The sequence below is a fragment of the Diadema setosum genome, chromosome 11, assembly GCF_964275005.1.
Source record: "Diadema setosum chromosome 11, eeDiaSeto1, whole genome shotgun sequence".
NCBI classification, from domain to species: Eukaryota; Metazoa; Echinodermata; class Echinoidea; order Diadematoida; family Diadematidae; genus Diadema; species Diadema setosum.
This window is the reverse complement of record NC_092695.1, coordinates 20,837,452-20,861,404: the sequence shown is the minus strand read 5'-3', so window position 1 is coordinate 20,861,404 and position 23,953 is coordinate 20,837,452. Positions and strand designations below refer to the sequence as shown.

The window sequence follows — 23,953 nt, the reverse complement described above, 5'->3', positions numbered from 1 at the left end:
TTAAGGGGAAGGAGGAGAAGAACTTTATGTCGTATTCAGATGTTGGGTCTAGATAGACAAGCAAGATAAAAGATGGTAATCTATAGTAGATGTGGACATGCATATATGATGTCATGTGTACGACATTTACAAATAGAGTTGTATGGACATCAGGAAGACTTGGACCAAGGGCTACTACCCGAGTTGCTGACTAGTTACGGCATTTAATGCTTAATCATCACAACCTGGGCTTTCCCTATATGAAACCGGTGCACATTCAGAGCATTTTGGGAGGCGTGGGGGTTAAAAATGACACTACCAAAGCACTGACCTGTGGCTCATTGTTGAAGTACTGCATGTAGACCTTGCTGGTGCGGGTCAGGACCAACAGACACCACTCAGAGCAGCACATCTGGACCACGCCGTACTCGCTCAGAGTCTCCAGCACACAGGGCGTGGCACACGTCGGGTTGGTAGAGGACATCTTGAAGGGCAAGAGGCCCCACCCCCACACCTCTTGGCCCTGGGGAATTAGGGGTCCCTACATGTTGCAATGAGGAGGAATATTCAAGAACCATCAAAGAGAGACATTTTTCACAAGCTATCATTTTACTTTAAGACCAAAAAATGATTTTTTTTTTTCCTTATGTTCTTAAAACATCATTCACTACTTTGATGGCTTCATTACTTCCATCTCTTGTCGGAAGAAGTTATAAACTAAGGAAGTTTATTTTTTGTTTCTTTTTAGTAGCCACTTTATGAATGATTTAACAAGAAGAATGGCATCAGCAAATACATTTCCAATAACAATTCAATATATACAAAATAGATCATTCGATAATACATTCAAATTGCAATTAATTATGTAACACTGACCTTCTAATGTTTTTTTTTTTTTTTTTTTTTTAGATAATCACGGTACTCAAGTAATTGGGTTTCAGTCTAAATTGTGGATGGAGTATGATTTAACAGTGTAAACAGCATTCTAAAAGATGACAAATATACCACGGAGAATCAAATCTTGTCTTTTTTTAAGAAAACAAACACATGTTCATCTTACCTTCTGAGTGAGGGGAGGGGGCATGTAGGGGGCAGCAAGACGGTCAAGGTGAGACATGATGATAACCGCTGCCTGCTGGAAATCCACCGAAGCATCCTCGTCTTCTGGTATCTCGAGGTAACGCAGGAAACACTCTGTGGGACTAGGGGTGGCACTGCTGGGCACCTGTTAGTTCAAAGATATTAAAAAGTTACAGTGACCTGTAATTCATGAATAACCACATTTCTGCAGCATATCTTGCTTATGGACCACGCATGTTATCTTTCAAATATATGAAGGAGCCTCAAGTGCCATCACTTAAAAAAATTAATGAACTTCTGTCGCACTTCTTCTTCTATGCTCATGACTTGCTCTGTCATGGAGAAAGCAAATAAAAATTTGGATGCCTGAAGTGGTAATAGGACATAGGAGATGAAAATTTAGGACACTACTCTCTGAACCATATGAAAGAGACATTACTGTGTAGATGGCACTATGATTCACCTCAAACAACCTTTTGTCAAGTAAAAAAAGATATCAATCATCTCCCCATTTAATCTTTGTAACATTGCATAATATGCCTACACACACAATCTGGAAAAAAAAAAATGAAGCCCAGTTTATGTGAACCTGATGCAAAGATTAGCATCTTGTGACTGGTTTCATATGAATGGGTCATATGTTCAATGAGATTCTCACCTCTGGCATTCCTCCGACACCTTCAATGAGGAACCGCCCCTTGGGGCTGGGCACGTTCTCAAACCGCCTCAGGAGGGGCACCATGGGTGCCGTGGTACCCTGGGGGCTGTTGCGGTTGTCCGGCTCCTGCCTGCCCTTGTCCCACAGCTGTAGGAGGAGGAGTGTGGCGTCCAGCAGGTGACCCAGGGTGCCCCGCTGCACCGCCAGCTCCAAGAGTAGGGCGAGGGCGCTGTGTTGGTCGGCAACGGGAATGGTGTCTACACCTTTGGCACTGGCACATGCATTCAGATCCCTGTATACATGTAGATAGCACAGAGAATTAATATAAAAAAGAAACAAAAAACGAAAATATGAACAGTAGAGGAACATATAAGACAAATGGTGTCAAAATTACCTGGTAATGAAAAAAAACATAAAGACCCAGTCATGTGGTGACAACATAGAGGGAATGGTTGGCCTGGATTGGATACATTTGAAAATCCCTGTAACAAATTGCATACAGCTTTATCACTGATCTCTATGCAAGTACACAGACAGCCAAAGAATCTTTCCTGGAGTTGACCTTTAATGATGAGTGCATGCTTTGATGCACATACTTCTTGACCGGTGCTTTTAGTGGTTTCCAAATGTACCCCTGTGGGCAGTAAATAAACTGGACTACCTGTGAATCCCTCTGCTCCTGGGTCTTTAACAAATTGTCCATCAGCTCATCAAAAATCACACTCTGATACTAAAGATCTTCTTACAAAAATTTTGGTGTCCATACATGAGAGGTCTTTCTACAATAGCCCTCTGGCACCTGATGTGGAGACTTACCCTACGACGACAGACTTGAGGAAAGTGGTGGCCTTCTCCACGACCTCCACCCAGACGCTGGACATAGAGGACTCGTCAAACAGCGTGGCCTCGGGCAGGGACTGAAGGGCCTCCAGCGCATCCCGCAGCAACTCCGAGCACAGGTCCGAGTCTTCGCCGGACCTCCAGGCCCGCCGCAGGAAGGCAAAGGCGAAGGAGAGGGCGGTGCGGGCACCGACCCGGGCCAGGGATGCTGTGGCCCGTTCCTTCAGCTTCTTCACACTAATGGAGACAGAAAGAGTGACTATGACAAATGGAATTGTCTTGAATCGAAATGAATTCCATCTGTTGTCCCACTACAAAGTTAGCTTTCATGTGGCTTCACTTGAGCAGATGAGGATACCATACTGGTTACCGTCACCAGATTTCTTCTACTAATTCTCCTGGGTCGTTTCTTTTTTCTCTTTGCTTTTCTCTGCTGGATTTTGTTTTGTTTTGTTTTGTTTTGGTTTGGTTTTTTTTTTGCTGACTGACCTGAGTAAAAAATAATCTTTTGATTCAGGGAAGCTTGAATGCTTAATAAAGATCACTGAAAACAGAAGGAACTAGAAATGTCACTATGGCGACTGAAATGCCTCTGCTATATTGCATTATTCTACCGATAAGTCTATAGTACAGCTTGATAATGACTACAGTTTCACATTATTGGCAAAAAATTTACATATCATCTTTCCCTACAAAATTATACAGTCAAATCTGTTACAGCGGCCACCCAAGGGAGACGAATAGAGTACATCTTGACAATGTGCAACCAAAGTTTCACATGATTCTCCACATTCTACTTCCTCCCCAGACTCACCTCTTGGTCTGCTCGACTTTCTTGACCGCTCCCTTCTCGGGGGCCTTGCCGATGATGGCCGCCTTCTGCTCAGGACTCTGTCTGGCCAGGGCCACAAAGTACCTCTCCAAAATGACCAGTCGCTGGCGCAGTCGGACAGACGAGAGCGTGGACAGGGCGGCCTGGGCCAGGAGATCACGCTGTTCTGTGATCAGTGAGGTCAGGCAACTCTGTAGCTCACTGACATCTGGGGTCCATGGAAAAGAAGAAAAGAAAATATGAACACTTCTGTATTTACTGGTGTATCAACAGCACCTTTTGCCAATGTGAACACCATCAGAATGGGGGCACTGATTATACACAACAACTATCAAATTTGTACTTGCAAAAGATTCTATGCCTATGAAAAGAATATTACCCAAATGGTAATTTCTGTAGCAGAGGTGCAAAAGGCAGTATTCTGGAGGATGTTGGGTTGTATGACACATGATAATGTAAATAGGCTGTTATTTTTGCAAACAGATATTTTTGCGAATGAAGAGGTCATAGACATTTTTGCGAGATGTTGTTTTCGTATATTGATGCCGACGCGAACGCAAATGCACTATCACCCGAGTGCATCAAGGCATTTTCGCGTATTTTGAATTCGCGATCAAACAGAAATTCGCGAAAATTAAACCCTCGCGAAAATAACATCTATACAGTACCTGTGAATGTCGGGCTTTTGATGGCAATTCTCACTATGCTCCTAAGTATCACTTGGCTTGAGAAAATGAGACTTTTGGATGTAAAAGTAAGTTTTAAAACACTCACATAGGCGCAAACTTTTCCTTTTAAGCTTTGGATATACTGGCCAGAATTTCAGAACTTTCTGAGGCTACTAATTGTAAGTGGATATTAGTTTGTAGATCGCAGTCAAAGCATTTGTATCTACATGAACAAATCTTAGAATCTCATACCTATGTAGCTATATGCCAAGCACATTAACCTTATAATGCTTGAGATGGGGAAGTAATGGGGGGGGGGGAGAGGTACAGCTACAGAATTCTTTAATTGATGCAATTTCCATGAAATGATCAGGTCTAGATACAGTAAAAAAGTGTGAATGCTGGAACATCTACAAAGGTTACAGCACATGACATTTGACCTCTGACCTGGCTGTGCCCCCCATGTCCAGGACTCCATGTAGCTGCTGGAGTGGAGCCCCTCCCGATTGTCCGACTGCTTCTCCTCCTCGTCCAGCTTCCGGCAGGAGGGGCAGTTGCACCCGCTGTTGGGCCCACACCGCCCATCACAACAGGTGCAAGAGAGCACACGCCGGCCGCAGTAGTACTTGCCCGTCTCGCCTGAGTTATTGAGGGAAAACAAAATTTGGGACGAAGAATTATTGGGTAAGAGGATACTGTATAAAACACATCACAGACGAGGACTCGCAAGGCATTAGATATTATGGCATGTAAAAGCATGTACAGTTTTCATTAATGTAGGAGCTTGCTGAAAACAAAACGAGACAAAACAGAGAAGCCATTTTACATATGACAGAAGCACTGGATAGTTGGTTTTCAAATAAGTACTGCATCCTCAAGTGTCTTGATTAATTCCTTGTGTGAATTGGAGCTAACAGTCTCTGTTGCATTGTGAAACATTTGCTAATTGTCACTGGCATTTTATTGCATTGTGAAGACAAAAAATCTTTTGCGTGCATTTTACTTTCGCGAATTATGGCTCCTCACGACAGTTTCACGCAAGCGAAAATTTCTAGTTTTACAGACTATTGACTGACTGGTGTGGTGGCTCAGCTAATTTTTCTTTTGAGGGATTCACATACCTTAACACTGCTTACAGCATTGTAAGACACAACATAGAGCAAAGTATATAAAAGAGCATATGCGAATACATGCCACAAACTAGAACAGCAAAGGAAAAAAAAAAGAAGAAAAGTCTTATGAATTCGACTTTAACTCTCATCACTCAGCACTGAGGATGTTGCGGTATTTTAAGGACTATGTAGTTTCCACCCCCATCCAATTTCCCCCTCCCTGGGACTGGGAATGTACCGCCATCAATTATCATGATATATTCCCCACTGACACAGAGTACATAAACTGTGAAATCCCTCCATCAACACCTGCACTAAAATCTGCCCCCAAGACTTGCGTGCACAACTTCCACATAAATCTGTGATCCAATTTTCCGCTGGAACCTTTCTATCTTTCCTAGAGGGCAGATACAAAAATGTTAAATAATTAATAATGCAAAAAAGGCTATTTTTTATTCAAAACACTAAAGGAATTCACATATTCACACGATAACCCTCTCTGATTGTGGTGTGAACAATTTGACACCCATGGTGGTCGTGTATCAACATGGGGGCAACACAGCCCAGGGGAAAAAGGCGTGCACTTTGCAAGTAAACAAAGTCTGAATATCCAGAGCTAGTGATATTCTCCTATACAGTACATGTGTACATGTACTGTACAATCTCTTTGCAAAGGTCATCAGCAGATTATAATCAACATTTTGGCAAAACCACAGCTCGATGGCCGAGCATGATCTGGCCGCAAGTGCTACGACCCAACCGAATGTTTGTCGGCCAAAGACAAATTCCAGCCACAAATGGAGAGGATTGAGAAAGGCAGGTGCAGCATTTGGTGGATAGTAGAGAGCATCACTGGGCTGGGTAGCACCGGGGGCACCGAGACTATGTATCCGCGAATCTGAATACAATGGTAAACTGATCTCCTACAGTCAGATGATACAAGTCAAGAGACTATCAGATGCATGTTTTACAATGGAGTGTGTTGCATTATGATGATAATCAGTGGCATCAGTATTCACCTCCAAAGATGGAGCAACATCTCTTATGCTATACGTTGAATGTGTTGCATGCACAGTACATGGTACAGGACTGTATATTGTGCACTTGCGAGAAAGAAAAAAGTGATTAAATACCATTACACTGTACACAGATAACAAGATTTGTCACCTTCATCGATGTACAAGTACAGCTGTATTAAGAGGGTATAGTGAAGGCAAAGAAAATCATATAATACCCAGCATGCATTGAAATAATGTTTAAAGTACTCAATTTCTCTCTTGCTTTGAACTATAATTTATGATAGACTATCAATATTATTGTACTCTTCATTCAAATATGACATTGCGAACCACCCTTCCTTAATTCAAAGAAAATTTTGCCAAGGAAAAGTTTTGCATTTTGTCAAATCTAGCCAGACTATCTATTAACAAGTGGTTCATTGTTGTTTGGGAGAAATGAAATTACAAAAATATCGCTTGAATTTCGTTTTATGCGTGTATTGATTATCATTTCACTTAATCTGAAGACCTAAAACACGCACCTTCCACAGGTCTGGGAGTTTAAACATGGTAAATAAGTTGTATTCTCTCGAGTTATACTATGGGTAAGATGCCTTTAATGCTGGCATGCATACCTGTAACATGAGCTGTCACTTCAAGCGACAATTAACCTACATGTACTGCACCATCAACCTTCCCCTCTCCCTCTTGTTTCACAAAAAGGGTGACACTGGCGTACAGATTGTACCTATGCATGTTTTCAGTGTAAGTGTAAATTCCACATAATGGCCAACCCTCTTGGCTTGTTAATTCGGAGCCTCGTAAGTTTGTTGACCCATTATTTCAGCATGTGTGTAACCCGGTACCAGAGTGCACATGATGTACGGTGCCTCAATGCACAACATTACTGCGCATGCTGGTGGGTCTGGGAGTAAAGAAGCCTCTACGAGAGGATGAACAAACCCACACAGAGTGGACATACATATATTAAACTGGGCAGCAATGCTGCAATCGTGATCTCCTTTTATTTTTTTTCTTCTCTCTCCACCCCAGCAAGGACATAAGAGGCGCATTAGTCATGATCACCCATCCCCAATCTAATACATGATGACCCCACACTGGGCATACAGGGGTTTGCTTGCAGAGAAGCAATTATCGTTCTCCGATGAGTCAGTCCTCGAATTCATTTCATAATGCGCACATCTCTACTCCATCCATCAATCAACACACATTTGATGCACTTGTGAATGTGCTGTGTATTAAAAATGCTGGGGTGGGGAGGAGTGGATGGATGTGACATGCTTGTGCTGGATTTTAACCCTACATGTAAGTTGCCTCTTTACAATATGTCCCATAGGGTTATAATACATAGTACATGGATTTGCCAGGAGCAAGTCGTTAATGAAATGCAACTATTTTGAATAACTGTATGCACACAAGAACGACGCTGAAATTTATACATGTACATGTAGTATGTTAATGGACATCATACTAATGGGTATCAAATTATTGGAATCATGATACAGCTGGACAGCAGTTCCAGCAGATACTGCAGTGCAATGAATGGTAAAATACACACGTACAAACTATGTCATTCGAAATTGTTGATATTCATCTTTGGAACATGTCATGATTAGTCCTGATGCGTTTTTCAATGCAAAGCAGGTCTGCCATGACTTATTCAAGTAGGCCCTACACGGTATCTGTATACTAATGTAAAATGTGGACCTTTTGATGTCACACTGTGCATTCACTCCCGATAAATTTAGCAATCTAAATTCTGCACATCACGATATGCGTCGCTCCGCACTAGAAGGCAAAATGCAAAATGAATGTGCAGAGGCCCAATCTCGGTCGTGACGGGATCTCAATATCGCTTCGGCTAGATCGTGTCCTTGGCCTGCTGCTTTGCCCTGACAGAACTCGTTCACTGACAGCACAGAGTAAATTATGGTCCATGCCGAAGGATGCCTGCACCTCGCTAAAAATACAGCACTGCTGACTATAATTGTCTGTTGCCTGAATGCATGTAACTCCATCTATAAACATGAGATCATAAAGGTGCATGCAAGTAATGAACTTGCTTCCTGTGGAATGACAGGCACTCCATAAATCTAATGAAAACGCATGATTGAAGAAATTTATGATCTTAAATCAAGCCCACACTGTATAAATAATCCTGTATAAATTGTATTTGTTCAACAAACTATAGCTTGTCTCATTCAAACGTGCTTCAAAAAAAAAAAAAAAAAAAAGGAATGCTCTCAATCTTTGTTTTAAAATGCTGATCTTGTACATGTAGGCGAAGTATCCCACTCAAAACTTCAATTCAGATACATGTACATCAGGTACAAACTGCATTATAAGTCTACTCATAAATCATAGAGGCCTAAAATAACACTCATATGATTTCAGAATACATCCATCATTTCCAGAGGTAGACACAAGAATGATTCTCTTGCAAATGTACAATTTCTGACAATATGGCCAACACATGCTTAGCACATGTAGCTTGTGATTTACATTACATGTTAACTCAATCAAGTGTCATCAATTTATTTGTAAATACAACATAGTTAGTATCTACATGTACTCTAGAAAGGTATAAAAACACTGATTTTAGCTTGCAGTCACAACACAAACATTGCATTTAACTGTGAATTGTAATGGTCTGATGTTAACACCATACAGGTGTACATACTTGTATTTTCTTTTCTTCTTTTTTTTTTAGCTTGTCAGCTGATGAAACCTGGAAGTGGGACCAGAAGTACAAACTGCTCCCCCCGCCCCCCCCCCCCCCCCCCCATCTTAAAGTACAGTGCTGGCCCTGGCATATGAATGAAATTTTTTTTCTTTTCTTTTGATCTCAAATTACTAAAAAGAAAAATAATTACATGTATAATGGTAAATTGTGTCAGCCAGGCAAGTTTTCGGTTACCCCTTTATTGCTCATAAATTCCAAATGGTGGAAGATAAATTTTGAGCCCTTCTGAGATCTATGTTTTGCCTTTAAATGCTAAATCTTTGGGGTGAGAACAGAAGATGGTACCCACTGATCAAACAGACACAATAGGGAACGTCCCCTTCTTGACAATCTTGACCCCATGTCAGTTGAATCCCGCACTCTTGAGGAAACCGTTACGTAAAAACCCCGGGTGAGGAGGCTCCAGGGGCCAACTGCCTCTGAATCATCAAGACGAGGATGCTGGCTGAGCAGCTTTCAAGTTTATACGATGCTGGGAATAGTTGTACATTACTTACAGTACATGTACATGTAGCACTGTGGAGCTACAAAGACTACTTTTACTGCCCTGCACTGAATGCTACTGTGAAGCAAGAAATGTTCGCAGCATGAAATTTTTGCTAATTGTAGCCTTTGGCCTTTTTTGCAGCATTAAATTTTTGCGAATTGGCATTGACGTTCAATGCATATACTGCAGATATGAACTTTCGCGTGCATTTCAATTTCATGAATCTTGGCTCGTGCAAAATTAAAATGCACACAAACATTTGGTGGTTTTTTTTTTTTCAGTATACCTTTGAGATCTTTCTTGCTTTGTTTTGTTTCGATGCATTCACAGGGCAAAGGTTCTGCTATGCAGGCAGACATACTTACATCATAAGATGTGAAAATAGTCAGCATAAATGCAGTATTTGATACCAAGAAATGGGTACCATGCACACTTTATTGTAGGTACACATCAATAATGCAAGTGATTTGATAATTCTTATTTGTGATATAGATTTGCATCTGAAAAACAGCTACATGTTACCCCAAAATGTCACTTTTACATGCTGTAAAGCCAGAAATAGTTGTGTGTATTTCAATTTCACAAATTTCACGAGAGCCAAGATTCGAAAAACTCAAAATACACACAAAAGTCCTAGTTGACACTACATGTACATGTGATGCATTGAATTCAATCAGCGATTCACACAAATTTCATGCAGCAAAGGGCCGTTGGTTCCAATTCACACACACACACACACACACACAATTTCAAGCCGTGAAGACGCCTTGCTTTAATACAGTAATTTAGGATTCTGAGCTTTGTCCATCTAACGGAATGATGAATATTAAATGGTACGAGCAAGGCTTTGTTTTTGCTTCAAGACAGATACAACACTCATAGAGTAAGACATTCATCACAACTATTTTCATCTCTTGGAAAAGATTCCTACCAACTCAAAGAAAGGACAGCATTTGCACAACCTTTATACCAGGTTGAAGCTCTGTAGCAATACATTGATCGTATGATGCAGTGGATTAACATACAGTGATACGAATCACTGGTCCCTGCACGCATCGAGTCACGACTACTTGTACCACATGTGCACACATACCATTATCTACGTAGTCATACCTACACGTACTGTATGTGCACATGTGCATCTTATGCCTAATATTGTTATCCATACAGTGGACCTGATAATTTAGAAGCAATTTGCAACTGGAATTTATGTATTTGACAAATTGGTGGATGCCACGTATCATTTCTTGGTTTTTCTCTTCACAGAAATTATAGCCATGAAAGACGCTCCATTGTAGTGTGTTTCTGATAAGCAAAATCAGATACATGTGCAAAATTCTTCCTTGGAGTAGCAGTCCCTTTAACCTATTGTGCGCATCTTTTTTATGTAAATCAAATTTATGGCCATCCTACATTACTACTTGTAAGTTCTTCTTTTTTTTCAGTTTTTGGCTATTTGAATGCCTCATTAACGCTTCAATGAGAGACTAGGACTATGAGATGAAAACGAGCAGAATACTCGTATTGTTGGTGTTGAGGGCCAAACCTGGTGGCATTTCCTGTCAATCCTGTGAAGGTTGCACAAAATCAAGACATGCACCATGAGTCAAGCTGTTGAATGCTCTTGGCATTCACACTGATAATCTCACACATGCACACTAACAAAAACAAAAACAAAAACACACACAAATACACACAAACCAACATCCAAATAAATTGTCACCACAGCAATCTGTTTAGGAGTGTCAAAGTTGGTCATATGTACATGTTGTACAATATCCAGTTGACTATAGATGTTGACCCTGACTTTTGTTCATCACTTTTTTTTTCTCAAGAAAATTAGCATAAGAAAATGTTATCAGCATACAATTGTAAGGCTGTCGTGTCTGCAAGATTTAGGCAATGAACAGCTTTCTTCACATTCATCCAAGGGCTAAAAGCATATCAAACTAATTAGGATGTCATGTTTATATTCATTTCACATTCTACATTGATCGTATAAAGTACACTTGGACCTTGATAGTATGAACAGCAATATTCTATCTGCTATATGATATACTCCTCTCTAGGAACATGGTATACATGTACATGCACTGATGTGCTATGTTTAGGCCAACGCAGTAGGGGATTTTTTTTTATTCATTTATTTATTTATTTTTTTTTTTTTTTTTTTTTGGGGGGGGGGGGGGGGGAGGAGGAGGAGTCTTGTTACCAGAAAGAAAAAATGCCACTCATTTAATACACTGTACACACATTTATTGATTGTGTGTAATACACAGACACACACATACTGTATTTAGTGCAGCGAAGGTAGTTTTAAATGACAGCAGGCTGATCCCTAACAGAGGCCTGGCAGGTATTGTAACATATTTGGCAAGGCAGTAATTCAATCACATAGCAAAGCCAACTCCCCCAAACCCCTCTCAAACACCTCACCCCCACCCTCCCCCCCCCCCCCATAAAAAAAAATAAATAACATCACACAAAGCAATACTAAACATTATTTTAAAGAAAATAACATGCAGTTCCACATACCCACTATATCACTGCTAGCCATTTTTTTTTTTTTTTTTATAGTTTTGTTTAGTTTACTAGTTCACGATGTCAACACTTTCCATGATAAGAAATGGCTGGCTCTTTTGTTGGAATCGCAGTTCTCAATGATTGGGCAATGACAAACAATTTCTCATAATCACTGCACCATGAATCATTTTCACTATTAAAGGGAAAAAGATTGTGTTTTAAAGGTCTGTCTTCCTTCATTTGTAACACATTTTAACTGATAAAATATCTTCACTCTCTTGTGGCAGAGTACAGCTTAACATCGCTAGCTACAAAAGTTTGTATGGCATGCCCTTGGTGTTCACAGTTCAAGCGTAAGTGCTGTAATGCACAAGAACCGCAAAAAATAGGTCTTACAAATACCTGAAATGTCAGCCACATCCACAAATTTTGAAGTGATTAGTCACTTCCAATTTGGACTTGACAGTAATCCCCCTAAAGCCATCACGAAGACATTTTAAATCCAGTGCTGTTTCTTGCATTTCTTTACCATAAATACATGTCTTTTGTACAAGGTTGATTGTGACATACTGTGTATGACTAATTGTAAAGGAAGTACGCTATGGTTGTACCATCTGCACAAATATTTACAACAGATTTTTCTTTCTTTCACTCTGTAATAGAACTTGAGCACAACTGTTGTTTCATTCCATCACATACATGCCAAGTACACTTGAAATACAAAAGCACACACCAATCAAGCATTTTAAAGTGATTTGAAATCTTTAAAATATCAATATAAATCAATCAACGTGAGCATTCAACTCAAATTGTCAGCAGCAGGGCAGCCTGGTTCAAAATCCATCTGCGCAATACTGGCATACAAATGGTGAATGGTCACAAATTTGATGGCAATGGGGTCCTGTTATATCAAAAGATATAATCGATTATAAATTTCCTTTCTACACAGGCTTCCATAGACTTATGGTAGAAATATGGTCAATTATAACTCATAAAACAGGGCTCTGATTTTGCACAGAGACACTCTATTCAACGAGGTGAAGCCAAGCAGAATAGTTTGCCTCATATTACATCATACTGATAAAGACCACACATTTTTTATTTTATACATCCCGGACGTCAACGGATGTGGTCAACACTGATTCTTGAATTTAGTACCGAAATGGCAATCATTTTTTAGTGAAAGGCAAATGGGTGGCACAGTACAGTCAGTCGCACATGAAAGTGATTGGCTGAATTTGTTGACGGTAAAATGAGCGACTGAATGTCGCTTGTAACTGATTTTGTACATATGGCAAAGGTACATTCTATCTTTATTGTGATGTCAGAGGCTTGAAATGGTGCAAAATCAATGAGTTGATCATCACTGGAGTCAATGTAAATTGGCGACACCAGCCATGCACTATCCATTTTTGCTCAATCAAAATTGCACAGCTCAACAGCAACAGCATGCAATGGTACTTTTAACTGCATGTTACGTGATAAGCATTAGATAGCAAGATTCTTTTTAGGTATTGTATAATACATGTTAACATGTACTCTGTACAATAACACACACCTCTCTCGCTCATTCCCACGTGCTAATTACCATACTCCAGAGAATGCTGATTACAATGTATGACCTTGAATCAAATGTGGTCTTCACCCCAATTACACTTGACAGTCACACAATGCTATGAAGATTGCAATCTGTGAAATGGATCTAGCTACATATTACTGAGCATGCCATAATTCTCCAATTGTACAAATTTGTGGTACCTTGTATAATGAAAACACACGCAATATGCATCACACATCCACAATGAATACGTGCTTAATGATAAACTTTGATTAGTCTGCACTATACACTTTGGGGCATTGTGCTCAGCAGATCAATAACACGGTTGATAAGAATGGGTACACAAACATACTTTTCATTTTTAAATGTTTGCCTTGAAGATATGTCGTCATCTGTCTCATTACCTACAAAGCAGATTTACAACCCCACAAAGCAAAAATCCCTTGAAGAAACACTGATGTCGACAATAATAAAATATGTTTTGTTTTTCCCTATCATAGCACACTTAACTTATTTAGCCTTACTGCACAAGTCTCTTGAGCAAAATTTAAACCAAACATTTATAAATCCCACCATCTGCATCAGAAACTACTCAGTCACAGAGTATACTGGTCATACAGCTTGTATTCATGTCAATTATCAACATATCCCATTAAAAAAAAAATTCCCGCCATTCTCTAAAAATAAATTCCTGTTACCAAAAGGTAATGAGGCTGCTGGAAACAGGAACTCCCCACTTAAAAATAAAACTGCACAGATGAGAGCGATCAGCAAAGGGCCACGGAGAGGGAGCAAAAACATCTTAGTTTTAAGTCGGCCAATCGGACAGAGGTCTACACTCACTGTATACATAGATGTACGTTATACCCCTGTTTTGTGTGTGTGTGTGTGTGTTTATAGCGAGGACACACGTCTCGCCGGCTCTCACTCACGCGACGTGGCTATATTTACATCCGTCTCACCTTTCTTGGCGGGGAATCCAGCGGAATTGATGACACTGTCGGCGAGCCCCACTGTCACCTCTCCTTCCCTCACCAACTCGTTCCACAGATGACTCAAGGTTTCATTCACAAAGGCTCCCTGTCGTGGGGTAAAAACAAACACATGCAAACGCATGAAAACAATGATACATTGTAATAAATAAAACAAAACTAAGATTGGCAGGGGTGATGGCGGTGAGGGGGGGGTGTTCAAATCATTTCATAATTATGCGGAAGTGACTGACAATCAAAATAAACAGAAAAAAAAAATGATGTTCACTATTTTGGGATTGCCACTCACTGCTGTAACCCACTCAAGAGGCACACAATAAAGCAGGGCTTGACATTAGTGGTGGCCTGGTAGCCCAGGGCCCCTAAAAAATAACCATTAAAGACTGGCAACCAAATTTGGAAGCAGTTACATGCATCTTTCAGTGGCCCGATCAGGCAACAAAGTTTTACAGTGGATTAAGTTTGTTTTTAATTTGGACAACTTCACATCTTTTTACTCCACCAAAATTTCAGATTTCAAGATTTTAGTGGCCCAAACGGGCCACCAGAGGAATAAACTTAGTGTCGAGCTCTGAATAAAGTGACTTATAAACTTTAAGAATGTCTGATACACTTGACTTTACATCTAGAAAGGTATCAGTCTGCTATAAACTTGTAAACATCTTTACTCCAACCCTTGCCATTTGACTGCTTCTGTTACCAGGAAAGTATTCTTAAAAAAAGAAAAAAAAATGCATCTTTCCTATTCTGTGACTTTTTCCCCCCCTCATCGATTTTACAATTTACATCTAAATCTGTCTGAAATGCCACGCAAATGCTCTGAGAACTACAGCTGCCACATACAATATCCAAACACAAGTGGTAAAACCATGAAACAATGTATGGGAAACCATTGTAAATGCCATACATTGTACATGTAAATCAAAAAATTAAAATAAAAGAAAAATAATTGAAAGAGTAATTTCATCAAAAATAGCATGAACACATACATGTACTACAAGATTCTGCAAAATAACCAATAAAAAAACAAAGCCACAAGTGTAAAATATACAAGTACAAACAACTCACAACAATCAGGTGGTCGCATGGACAAACTTTTCCTGTATGCTTTTTCCCTAAAACCCCAAAATTCTCATTCTTTTTCTTGTCATTAACAGAATCAAGGTAAACCTCTGTGCCAAATATTAAAAACAGTGTCTCATCTACATTCCAGGAGTTCAGGAGTAGACACACAACGACAGAAATGTGCAGCTTGACAGATGACTGACAGAATTGTATGTCTACAAAATACGATCAGGCAGGCATTTCACATACGTTCCTGCAGAAGCGCCGGTGAAAGTCTATGCACTCCCTGGAATTGTTCACTCGAAATGCGTGTAGAGAGCATGAAATTTCCTTGCTGTGACGGCGCATCCTGTATTAATAATGTCCTCCTCTTGGCAGCGACAGTCCACACATCAAATTCTTCTCATCTCAACTTCTAGATACCATCACGTCCCACATATTGCTGACCTCATCCGGGTACGAATATTTCTTCCGCCAGTCGGTGTTATCACCAAGACGAATGTGCCCGCGGACTGGCCGCACTTGTGTCTTCCTGGCTCGGTTATCTTCGACTCGCAGGTGATGAACGTGGAGATCAGAAATCGTCGAGGTGAACCCACCTGTGAATATCTCTCCAGCTGAAAATGTCTGCCGTGCTTGGCATGTAGAGCGTGGTGCCTAATTTCCTCCTGTTTGATTTCCCCACTTCACATGTTTCCCCCATACATGACTGCACACTCGAAAAAGTCACAGGCGCTCACAACTGTATTCCGAGGCTCTTATATCATTCACATTTCACATACATGTATGAGGAAAGTATTGCAGTTCATGACAGTTAGAAAAAAAAAAAAGAAACACATGACGAAAATCCAAGTCCTCATTAAAACACCCTGAGATACCCTTCCCTTCGGAATGATTCCTGCTAAATTCAGGTATAACCTACCTCTGTGGTTTCAAGGTGAGAAAGGTATGTCAAAAGAAAAAAGGCAAGCTGCAAGGCGTTATGCAAGCTGCACAATGAAACTCATGATGTAAGTGATCCCAACACTCACCCGATAAAAAAACATTTCAACATACCCTGAGATAAGGTTTCATGACAAGCTACTAAATCATCAATGGCTGGTGGTGGGATGCCATAAAGCGAGAGACTTGACATTATTTTTAGCTTGTTGCTTGGAGAAAAATATGTACTACATGTACTCCATTGCCTTGTTGCATACTTCTGGCATTACAACCACCAAACACATCATCAAGCATTGTCATTACATTTATGTGGGACAGCTACATGGTTGTAAATGGCTACACATGACTACACAGATTGAGTAATTTAATTGTTCGAAACAATAACATAGAGTGCACATCTTTTAGATATCTATAAATCATTGATAGCTGCTTGCAAACACTTGGAATGCACAAATATTCCCTGAAATATGTCATTTTTGTGTGTTTGTGTGTGTCTTTAGTACACATAGGCCTACTGGGAACACATGAGACCCACACATATTTTAGCTCTTCTTTGCAGGAAAAAAAAAATAAACTGAACAAAACTATAGCATTTCTTCAACAATAAATGCTTCACAAATGCACACACATTTACTGTACATCACATTTACTCACCTGGATGTCAATCTTGAGCCACTTGGAATCGAGCCGGGGCTGTGTGCGAAGCCGAATGCCGTGGCGGCTCATCTTGAGTTCGCTGCTCCGGCCCGATTTCTCCTTCTGCTTCTCCTTCATTACAGCTGCTTTCCCGCTAACGTCCCGTCCAGTCAATCAATCATTGTCAGTCTGCTGGCAGAGCACACCTCCCGACGACGATGAAGTGAAACAGTGAGGGGTTTGGGATGGTGGGGAGAAGTGATGATAAAACGTGAAGGCGTTCTCCCAATATTGATCTCAATGAGGCTGCAAAAACAATCACAAAGCAGGAGTGTTTCATGAAAAGGTGAACCTGCACTGCATACAAACCTTTAGAAACCAATGTTGTTGTTGTTGTTTTTTTTTTTGTCCACAATCTTCCAATTGTGCAGTATGCTGCTCGGTGCATGCACAAAATCGGACACCACTATACATGTACCAGCTACAAACTACACACTTACATTAGTACAGTTGTATCGTGTACAGCTTTGAAAGATCGAATGCTCTCTTCTGCAAATCTGTTCAAATCTCTCGACAGTTTAGGTGTCAACACAGCCTGGCAGAACAGCTCATAGCAAATTCTAAGATCACTTGGCCTCCCAGGTCAGAAATCATATCTTACTGACAGACCAATTTGACTCTGATGCCACCATCTTCTGCAGCCAGACATACATTGTACATTCATATGCCACTTTAAACCTGTAATTTTGATAAAAGAATAAGTTCATTGATCTTGACTTTGAACTTTGAAAGGAATAACCTTTAACCTCTTGGCATGAAGAAAATGAGGAAAATTTTGGTGACCTTAAAATTTGGTCTTTTACACACAATATCATACAAAAAATTATTGATTTACATTTTTCATATTTCTGGTGATTCCACCTTTTAAATCAGTTAAACATAACCCATTTCTAGCTTCATTTCATGGCAGGAAATCAGCACTGTCGCCAGAGTTCAGAGACCTTTGACCTTCAGAGTACAAAATCCACGAGAAACAGAGATTGATAAGATCTGAGCTGATTAGATGAATGGACAATCCCAAATTATGACATAATGCTTCCAGCACTCTGTGGGATAGTGGTGTAATGATTAAATTTTAAGTTTGTATCATTAATGTGTACTTCAGATATCACTCTGTTATTCAAAGGCTGTACATGTAGACATGTTTGATACAATTCTTATCCACAGCCATCAATTAAATGAAATAGTCCCTTTAAAAAATTGCTATTTTGGCCTCCTAATGTTTCAATTTATGTTTGTGCAAAACCATCTTGCCATATTGTTGTATGTACAATGTAGGTGGAGTAGATCCACTACTGTAAATGTGCATTTTGTGCATGGAGTTGGGTAGCCATTAATTTCTAACTTATCAAAATATTAAAACTGTTTCAGAATTCCATTCACACATCTACCCTTGTCAAGAATAACACACTGTGCAAAGTTTGTACATCAAATTAACCTCCATAGGAACAGAGAAAGAGGACCACTGTGTACACTGCCGTGAATATCAGGCCTGTAAAACCAAGCCCCCCCCCCAAAAAAAAAAAAAAAAAAGCTGGTGAAAACTTCCTTCATTACGAATGCGGTGCATGCTCTGTTAACACTGCTCTCATGGTCAGTTTAGCATTTCTGCCTCATCGCCGCCTAATAATCTGCCAGCACTCCCAAATGCATCATGGGACATCTTTGGGCAAGCACCCTGCGCATGCCATCCATGACTGCCAAGGAGCAATACAGTACATGTACTTAGAAACGATGTTCAAGTCTTCCAGTGAGACGCGTAGATCTGAGCTTTGGAGATATTCCAATTGTAATTATACAGCATACCCTTAACATTATGCCCGCACAACCCAATCACTGCGATACTGCATTAATGAGGGCTCCCATGCGGCTCCTCTTCCCCTCTGACTCACTGTATTCCATATCACTATGAATGTGCAAATGATAACATCTTTTATACAACAGATAATGAAAGCATCCAGGTCTTTCCTCTCCTGGTAGTATTATTAAAGGGAAACTTACATTTGTACATCAACTATAACTCTGGATTCAGTGAAAGCAGAAATATTAGTAGAATACATTGGGACAGTTTGACATATACTGTATAGGGTACAGTTAGTCAGAAAATTCAATTATCAAAGTTTAATATGAATTTTGTAAAATTAAACTTGCATGAAGTTTTGCTGAAATCAACATGCTGTCATTGCTGGATAAGGAGGATACTTCAATTTGTAATGTCACAGTAGTGGAACGATATTTGTATACCCGGTATGTAAAATGTAAAGAAAATATAAAGGGAATTCCAAAAAATGTTGTTTATGAAGAGTACACATCTCTCTGTTCTAGATTATCAGTCAAATGATCTTTCAATATGCTACAATAATTGAAATAATTCCTCTTTAACTTCATAGCATTGCACAGTGCTACTGAGTTATAGGACAATATACATTGTACTGTATTTGCAAAAATACTTGAAGCATACAGCGGATAAAGTGCACAGTGACAGGATTGTTCCCTATGCACTTTAGAACATACATTTGTAGCTGTATGAATCATTAGCACTGTACATGAGTGAAACTTCAGATACAGTACTTCTCAAGGAACTCTAGTTTAAAAAGACAAGATCACATATCAAACACAATCACTGTTTCTACATAACAAATACATACAGGCCTTGAAATAGGATTTTGGAGGGGCAAGGCCATTTAGAAAAGGGCACTTTTTCCAAGAGGCCAGCCATGAAAGGGCACTTAGGTCAGTCAGAGGGGCACCAAGGCCACATTGAAAAGGGCATGTTGGGTGTTTTTTTTAAAGGGTGATTTTTGCGACGTTGCAAGAATTTTATGTTTTTTTTTTCATATTCTAACAACAACCCCCCCCCCAAATACATAATATATATACAGTCAACCTCGCGGAAGTCGACATAATCGGGACTGAGCAAAACACGTCGACTTACGCGAATGTCGACTTAGGCGTAAGTCGACATTTTGTCGACTTATAAATGAAAATTAATTTCCTCTGTACAGAGTAAGATTTGGATCACGATGCGGATCGCTACCCATATATCTTACTCCTTTTGCCGCCAAAACATGCCTACTGACATGAGCAACAATAATGTTTTAGTTCATGCATAAATTTTGCGCGGGTTAGTAACGACAACGCACAATTCCCAAATCTCTAGAGAGATTTTGAGAGAGCGGGATCGGAAACCTAGGCCCGTTTCTAGACACTTAACGTTTTAAACTTGATTTGAAATATCAAAAGCATATTCCCCAAAATTGAATTAAACTTTGCGATTTAAATTCAAGTGCGTTGCTGGGAAGATATGCGTGTGATTTCGCATGATTCTGTCGAGATTATTTTTCAGTGCCGACTGAGTTGAAATATGTGTGATTTTCCTTCCCTAAGTCGCCATATTTGTTCTGCTTAAATTTGTATTGCCATGCTCTGAAAATGAATTGTTCTCGCGCTCCGATTCGCAACATTATAACTAGACCGCTCTGTACGGCGTGGGCCTGTCTGAAATAAGAAGAAGAAAAGTTTGTTCATCCGAAAACGACATCTTTCGGACTACTATAACCTTCATAAAAACAAACCTCTTACCATTGTCGGACTAATTTAACTTTGGACTGAGATTTAAAACTTCGGCATAGCGAACATCAACAATAATTCGTTATCATTTTTTTTTCATTGACATTTTGAAGCAGCATGTGTTTCGGTAGTTTGAAACGTGTAAACGTTGCGATGTCTTTCCTCTGCAAGTGCAGACTAAGTTCGGTCACCATGGTCACGGCGAAAGTTCCGTTACGAAATAAAGAATAATACGAGCCTTTTCAACAATGACGCACTTCCGTACATTTTTATGCGTTTAAACGCAGTTTCTAGTTTCGGACAAGATTCGCAAGTCTTTTCTGCAACGCCCTTGCGTTTTAAAAACAGATTTGCATTTGATTTTTAGAGTTGCGTTTAAACGCAATTGAGTTCAAATTTCATACAATTTTCTAGTTTTGTGTTATTATCAAACGCAAGTCTTTTCAGCGTTCGGTGTGATTTGATGGACTTGTATTTGATTTTCAGAATTGCGTTTAATTTTTAATTTTGCTTACGATAAGTCTTTTAAACAATAACACACTTCCGTAGATGTTTAGAGATGCGTTTAAACGCAATTTATAGTTTCGTACAAAAACCGCAAGTCTTCTCTGCAACGCTTTTACGTTTGAATACAGCGTTACGTGATTTGATGGACTTGCATTTGATTTTTAGAGTTGCGTTTAAACGCAATTGAGTTTAAAAAAATGTTCCCTTCAATTTTCTAGTATCGTGTGATTATCAAACGCAAGTCTTTCAGCGTTCCGTGTGATTTGATGGACTTGCATTTGATTTTTAGTGTTGCGTTTAAACGCAATTGAGTTTAAGTTTCCTACAATTTTCTAGTTTTGTGTGATTATCAAACGCAAGTCTTTTCAGCGTGCCATGTGTTTTGATGGACTTGCATTTGATTTTCAGAGTTGCGTTTAAACGCGAGTTAAAAAAAAAGTTCCCTATCAATTTGCATACAGTTGCATTTAATTTGTAATTTTGTTTACGAAATAAAAAATAATACAAGTCTTTTAAACAATAACACACTTCCGTAGATGTTTAGAGATGCGTTTAAACACAGTTTCTTATGGTTTCGTACAAAAACCGCAAGTCTTCTCTGCAACGCACTTGCGTTTAAATACAGCGTTACGTGTGATATGATGGACTTGCATTTGATTTTTAGAGTTGCGTTTAGACGCAATTGAGTTAAAAAAAGTTCCCTACAATTTTCTAGTTTCGTATGATTATCAAAAGCAAGTCTTTCAGCGTTCCGTGCGATTTGATGGACTTGCATTTGAATTTTAGTGTTGCGTTTAAACGCAATTGAGTTTAAGTTTCCTATACAATTTTCTACTTTCGTGTGATTATCAAACGCAAGTCTTTTCAGCGTGCCATGTGTTTTGATGGACTTGCATTTGATTTTCAGAGTTGCGTTTTATTTCTAATTTTGCTTACGAAATGAAAAAAATAATGCAAGTCTTTTCAACAATAACGCACTTCCGTCATTTCCGTAGATGTATAGAGATTTATTTAAACGCAGTTTCTAGTTTCGTACAAAAACCGCAAGTCTTCTCTGCAACGCTCTTGCGTTTAAATACATCGTTGCGTGTGATTTGATGGACTTGCATTTGATTTTTAGAGTTGCGTTTAAACGCAATTGAGTTTCAGGTTCGTAACAATTATTTTCTAGTTTCATATGATTATCAAACGCAAGTCTTTTCAGCAACGCAATTGCGTTTAAATGCAAAAATTGCGTGTGATTTGATATCACCTGCATTTGATTTTTTGAGTTGCATTATTAGTTGCATTGTAATAAATCTTTTTAGAAAGGGCCCTGGTTTTAATACCGCTTCGGAATAATCAACGTTAGAATATTCGGATTTACAAAAACAGGGGCAGGGGGCACATACCCCCCCCCCCCCATACTTTTTTGGGCACCATCAAAATGTGCCCCCTTTTCTGGAATATGCCCCTTTTTAGGAGAATGGGACCGATTTTGCACCAGGGCAACTGAAAGTACAAAAAGGGCCTGGAAGGAGCACAGGGGCAGCTCTCGGGGGGGGGGGGGGGGGGGGGGGCAGGGGTACACAGTGCCCCTCCACCTTTTGGAGGATCAACTAAATGTGCCCTTTTTTCTTTGAAGGTGCCCCTTTTTTCCTGTAAAGGGGAGCACACTTTTTCCTAAGGGGCAGTTTTAAGAACAAAAAGGGCACTTTGAGGAACAAAAAGGGCACTTTCAGGAACAAAAAGGGCACTTTCAGGAACAAAAAAGGGCACTTTGAGGAACAAAAAGGGCACTTTGAGGAACAAAAAGGACACTTTGAGGAACAAAAAGGGCACTTTGAGGAACGAAAAGGGCACTTTGAGGAACAAAAAGGGCACTTTGAGGAACGAAAAGGGCACTTTGAGGAACAAAAAGGGCACTTTGAGGAACAAAAAGGGCACTTTGAGGAACAAAAGGGCACTTTGAGGAACAATAAGGGCACTTTGAGGAACAAAAAGGGCACTTTGAGGAACACTTTCAACTAACCAGCCAACCCGTGTTCACATACAGTGTTACGGGGGTGGGGGTTCTGCACAATTTTTTTTACATTTTATTTCACTTTTTTTTTCGCATGCGTGCCCTCGATCACATTTACTTTAGCATGCGGGCATGAATGCAGAGCGAGAGAGATGGCAATTCTCGCAGCCGTCCGACATGCCTGGCACATGGCTTGCGACCACTTGCTCCAGAATAGCCGCATTCCCCACAGTAACACACGCATGCACATACTGCACCCACCCAACGCGCTCAACCGCTGATTGCGACACTCGACGTACAGACACCATCAACGTACAGTACTTCCGTACGTACGCGCGGGCACACTACGAATACAGTGGACTACTACCTAGCTAGTAACTCTATGGCCGCTGCGCTGCGGACATAAATTGCGGAGACAGTCGGAACGGTCAAAGCCGGTCGGCCGTACCGTACGTACGTAAGTACAAGTGTACGTACACGTCGTCTCGTTGATTTTGAATCAGATATATTGGGACGCGAGTGAACTGAACAGAAGGTATGATATTTGAGATGAGGAAATTTGTTCAAGCTTATTGAAGTGCAGACTTTGAGAAAGGGCATTATTATACGTCATAAACAAGAACTTTCATTCTAAAAGGGCACCACGGCCACAAGAAAAAGGGCACATTTTTTTTGGCCGT

General features: G+C 40.0%; 1 protein-coding gene across 1 annotated transcript in view; it reads right to left on the bottom strand.

Moving 5' to 3' along the window:
• Positions 1–23,953, bottom strand: part of LOC140234670 (E3 ubiquitin-protein ligase HERC2-like) — a 104,796-nt gene that overhangs the window by 66,774 nt on the left and 14,069 nt on the right. Inside the window, exons 2-9 of the mRNA XM_072314702.1 lie at positions 17,153–17,440; positions 14,462–14,579; positions 4,505–4,696; positions 3,372–3,597; positions 2,534–2,794; positions 1,718–2,009; positions 1,040–1,204; positions 311–520 (exon numbers count right to left, since the gene is read on the bottom strand). Of these exons, the coding sequence (XP_072170803.1) occupies positions 311–520; positions 1,040–1,204; positions 1,718–2,009; positions 2,534–2,794; positions 3,372–3,597; positions 4,505–4,696; positions 14,462–14,579; positions 17,153–17,272 (1,584 nt within the window). The 5' untranslated portion in view covers positions 17,273–17,440. The remainder of the gene's footprint in view (positions 1–310; positions 521–1,039; positions 1,205–1,717; positions 2,010–2,533; positions 2,795–3,371; positions 3,598–4,504; positions 4,697–14,461; positions 14,580–17,152; positions 17,441–23,953) is intronic.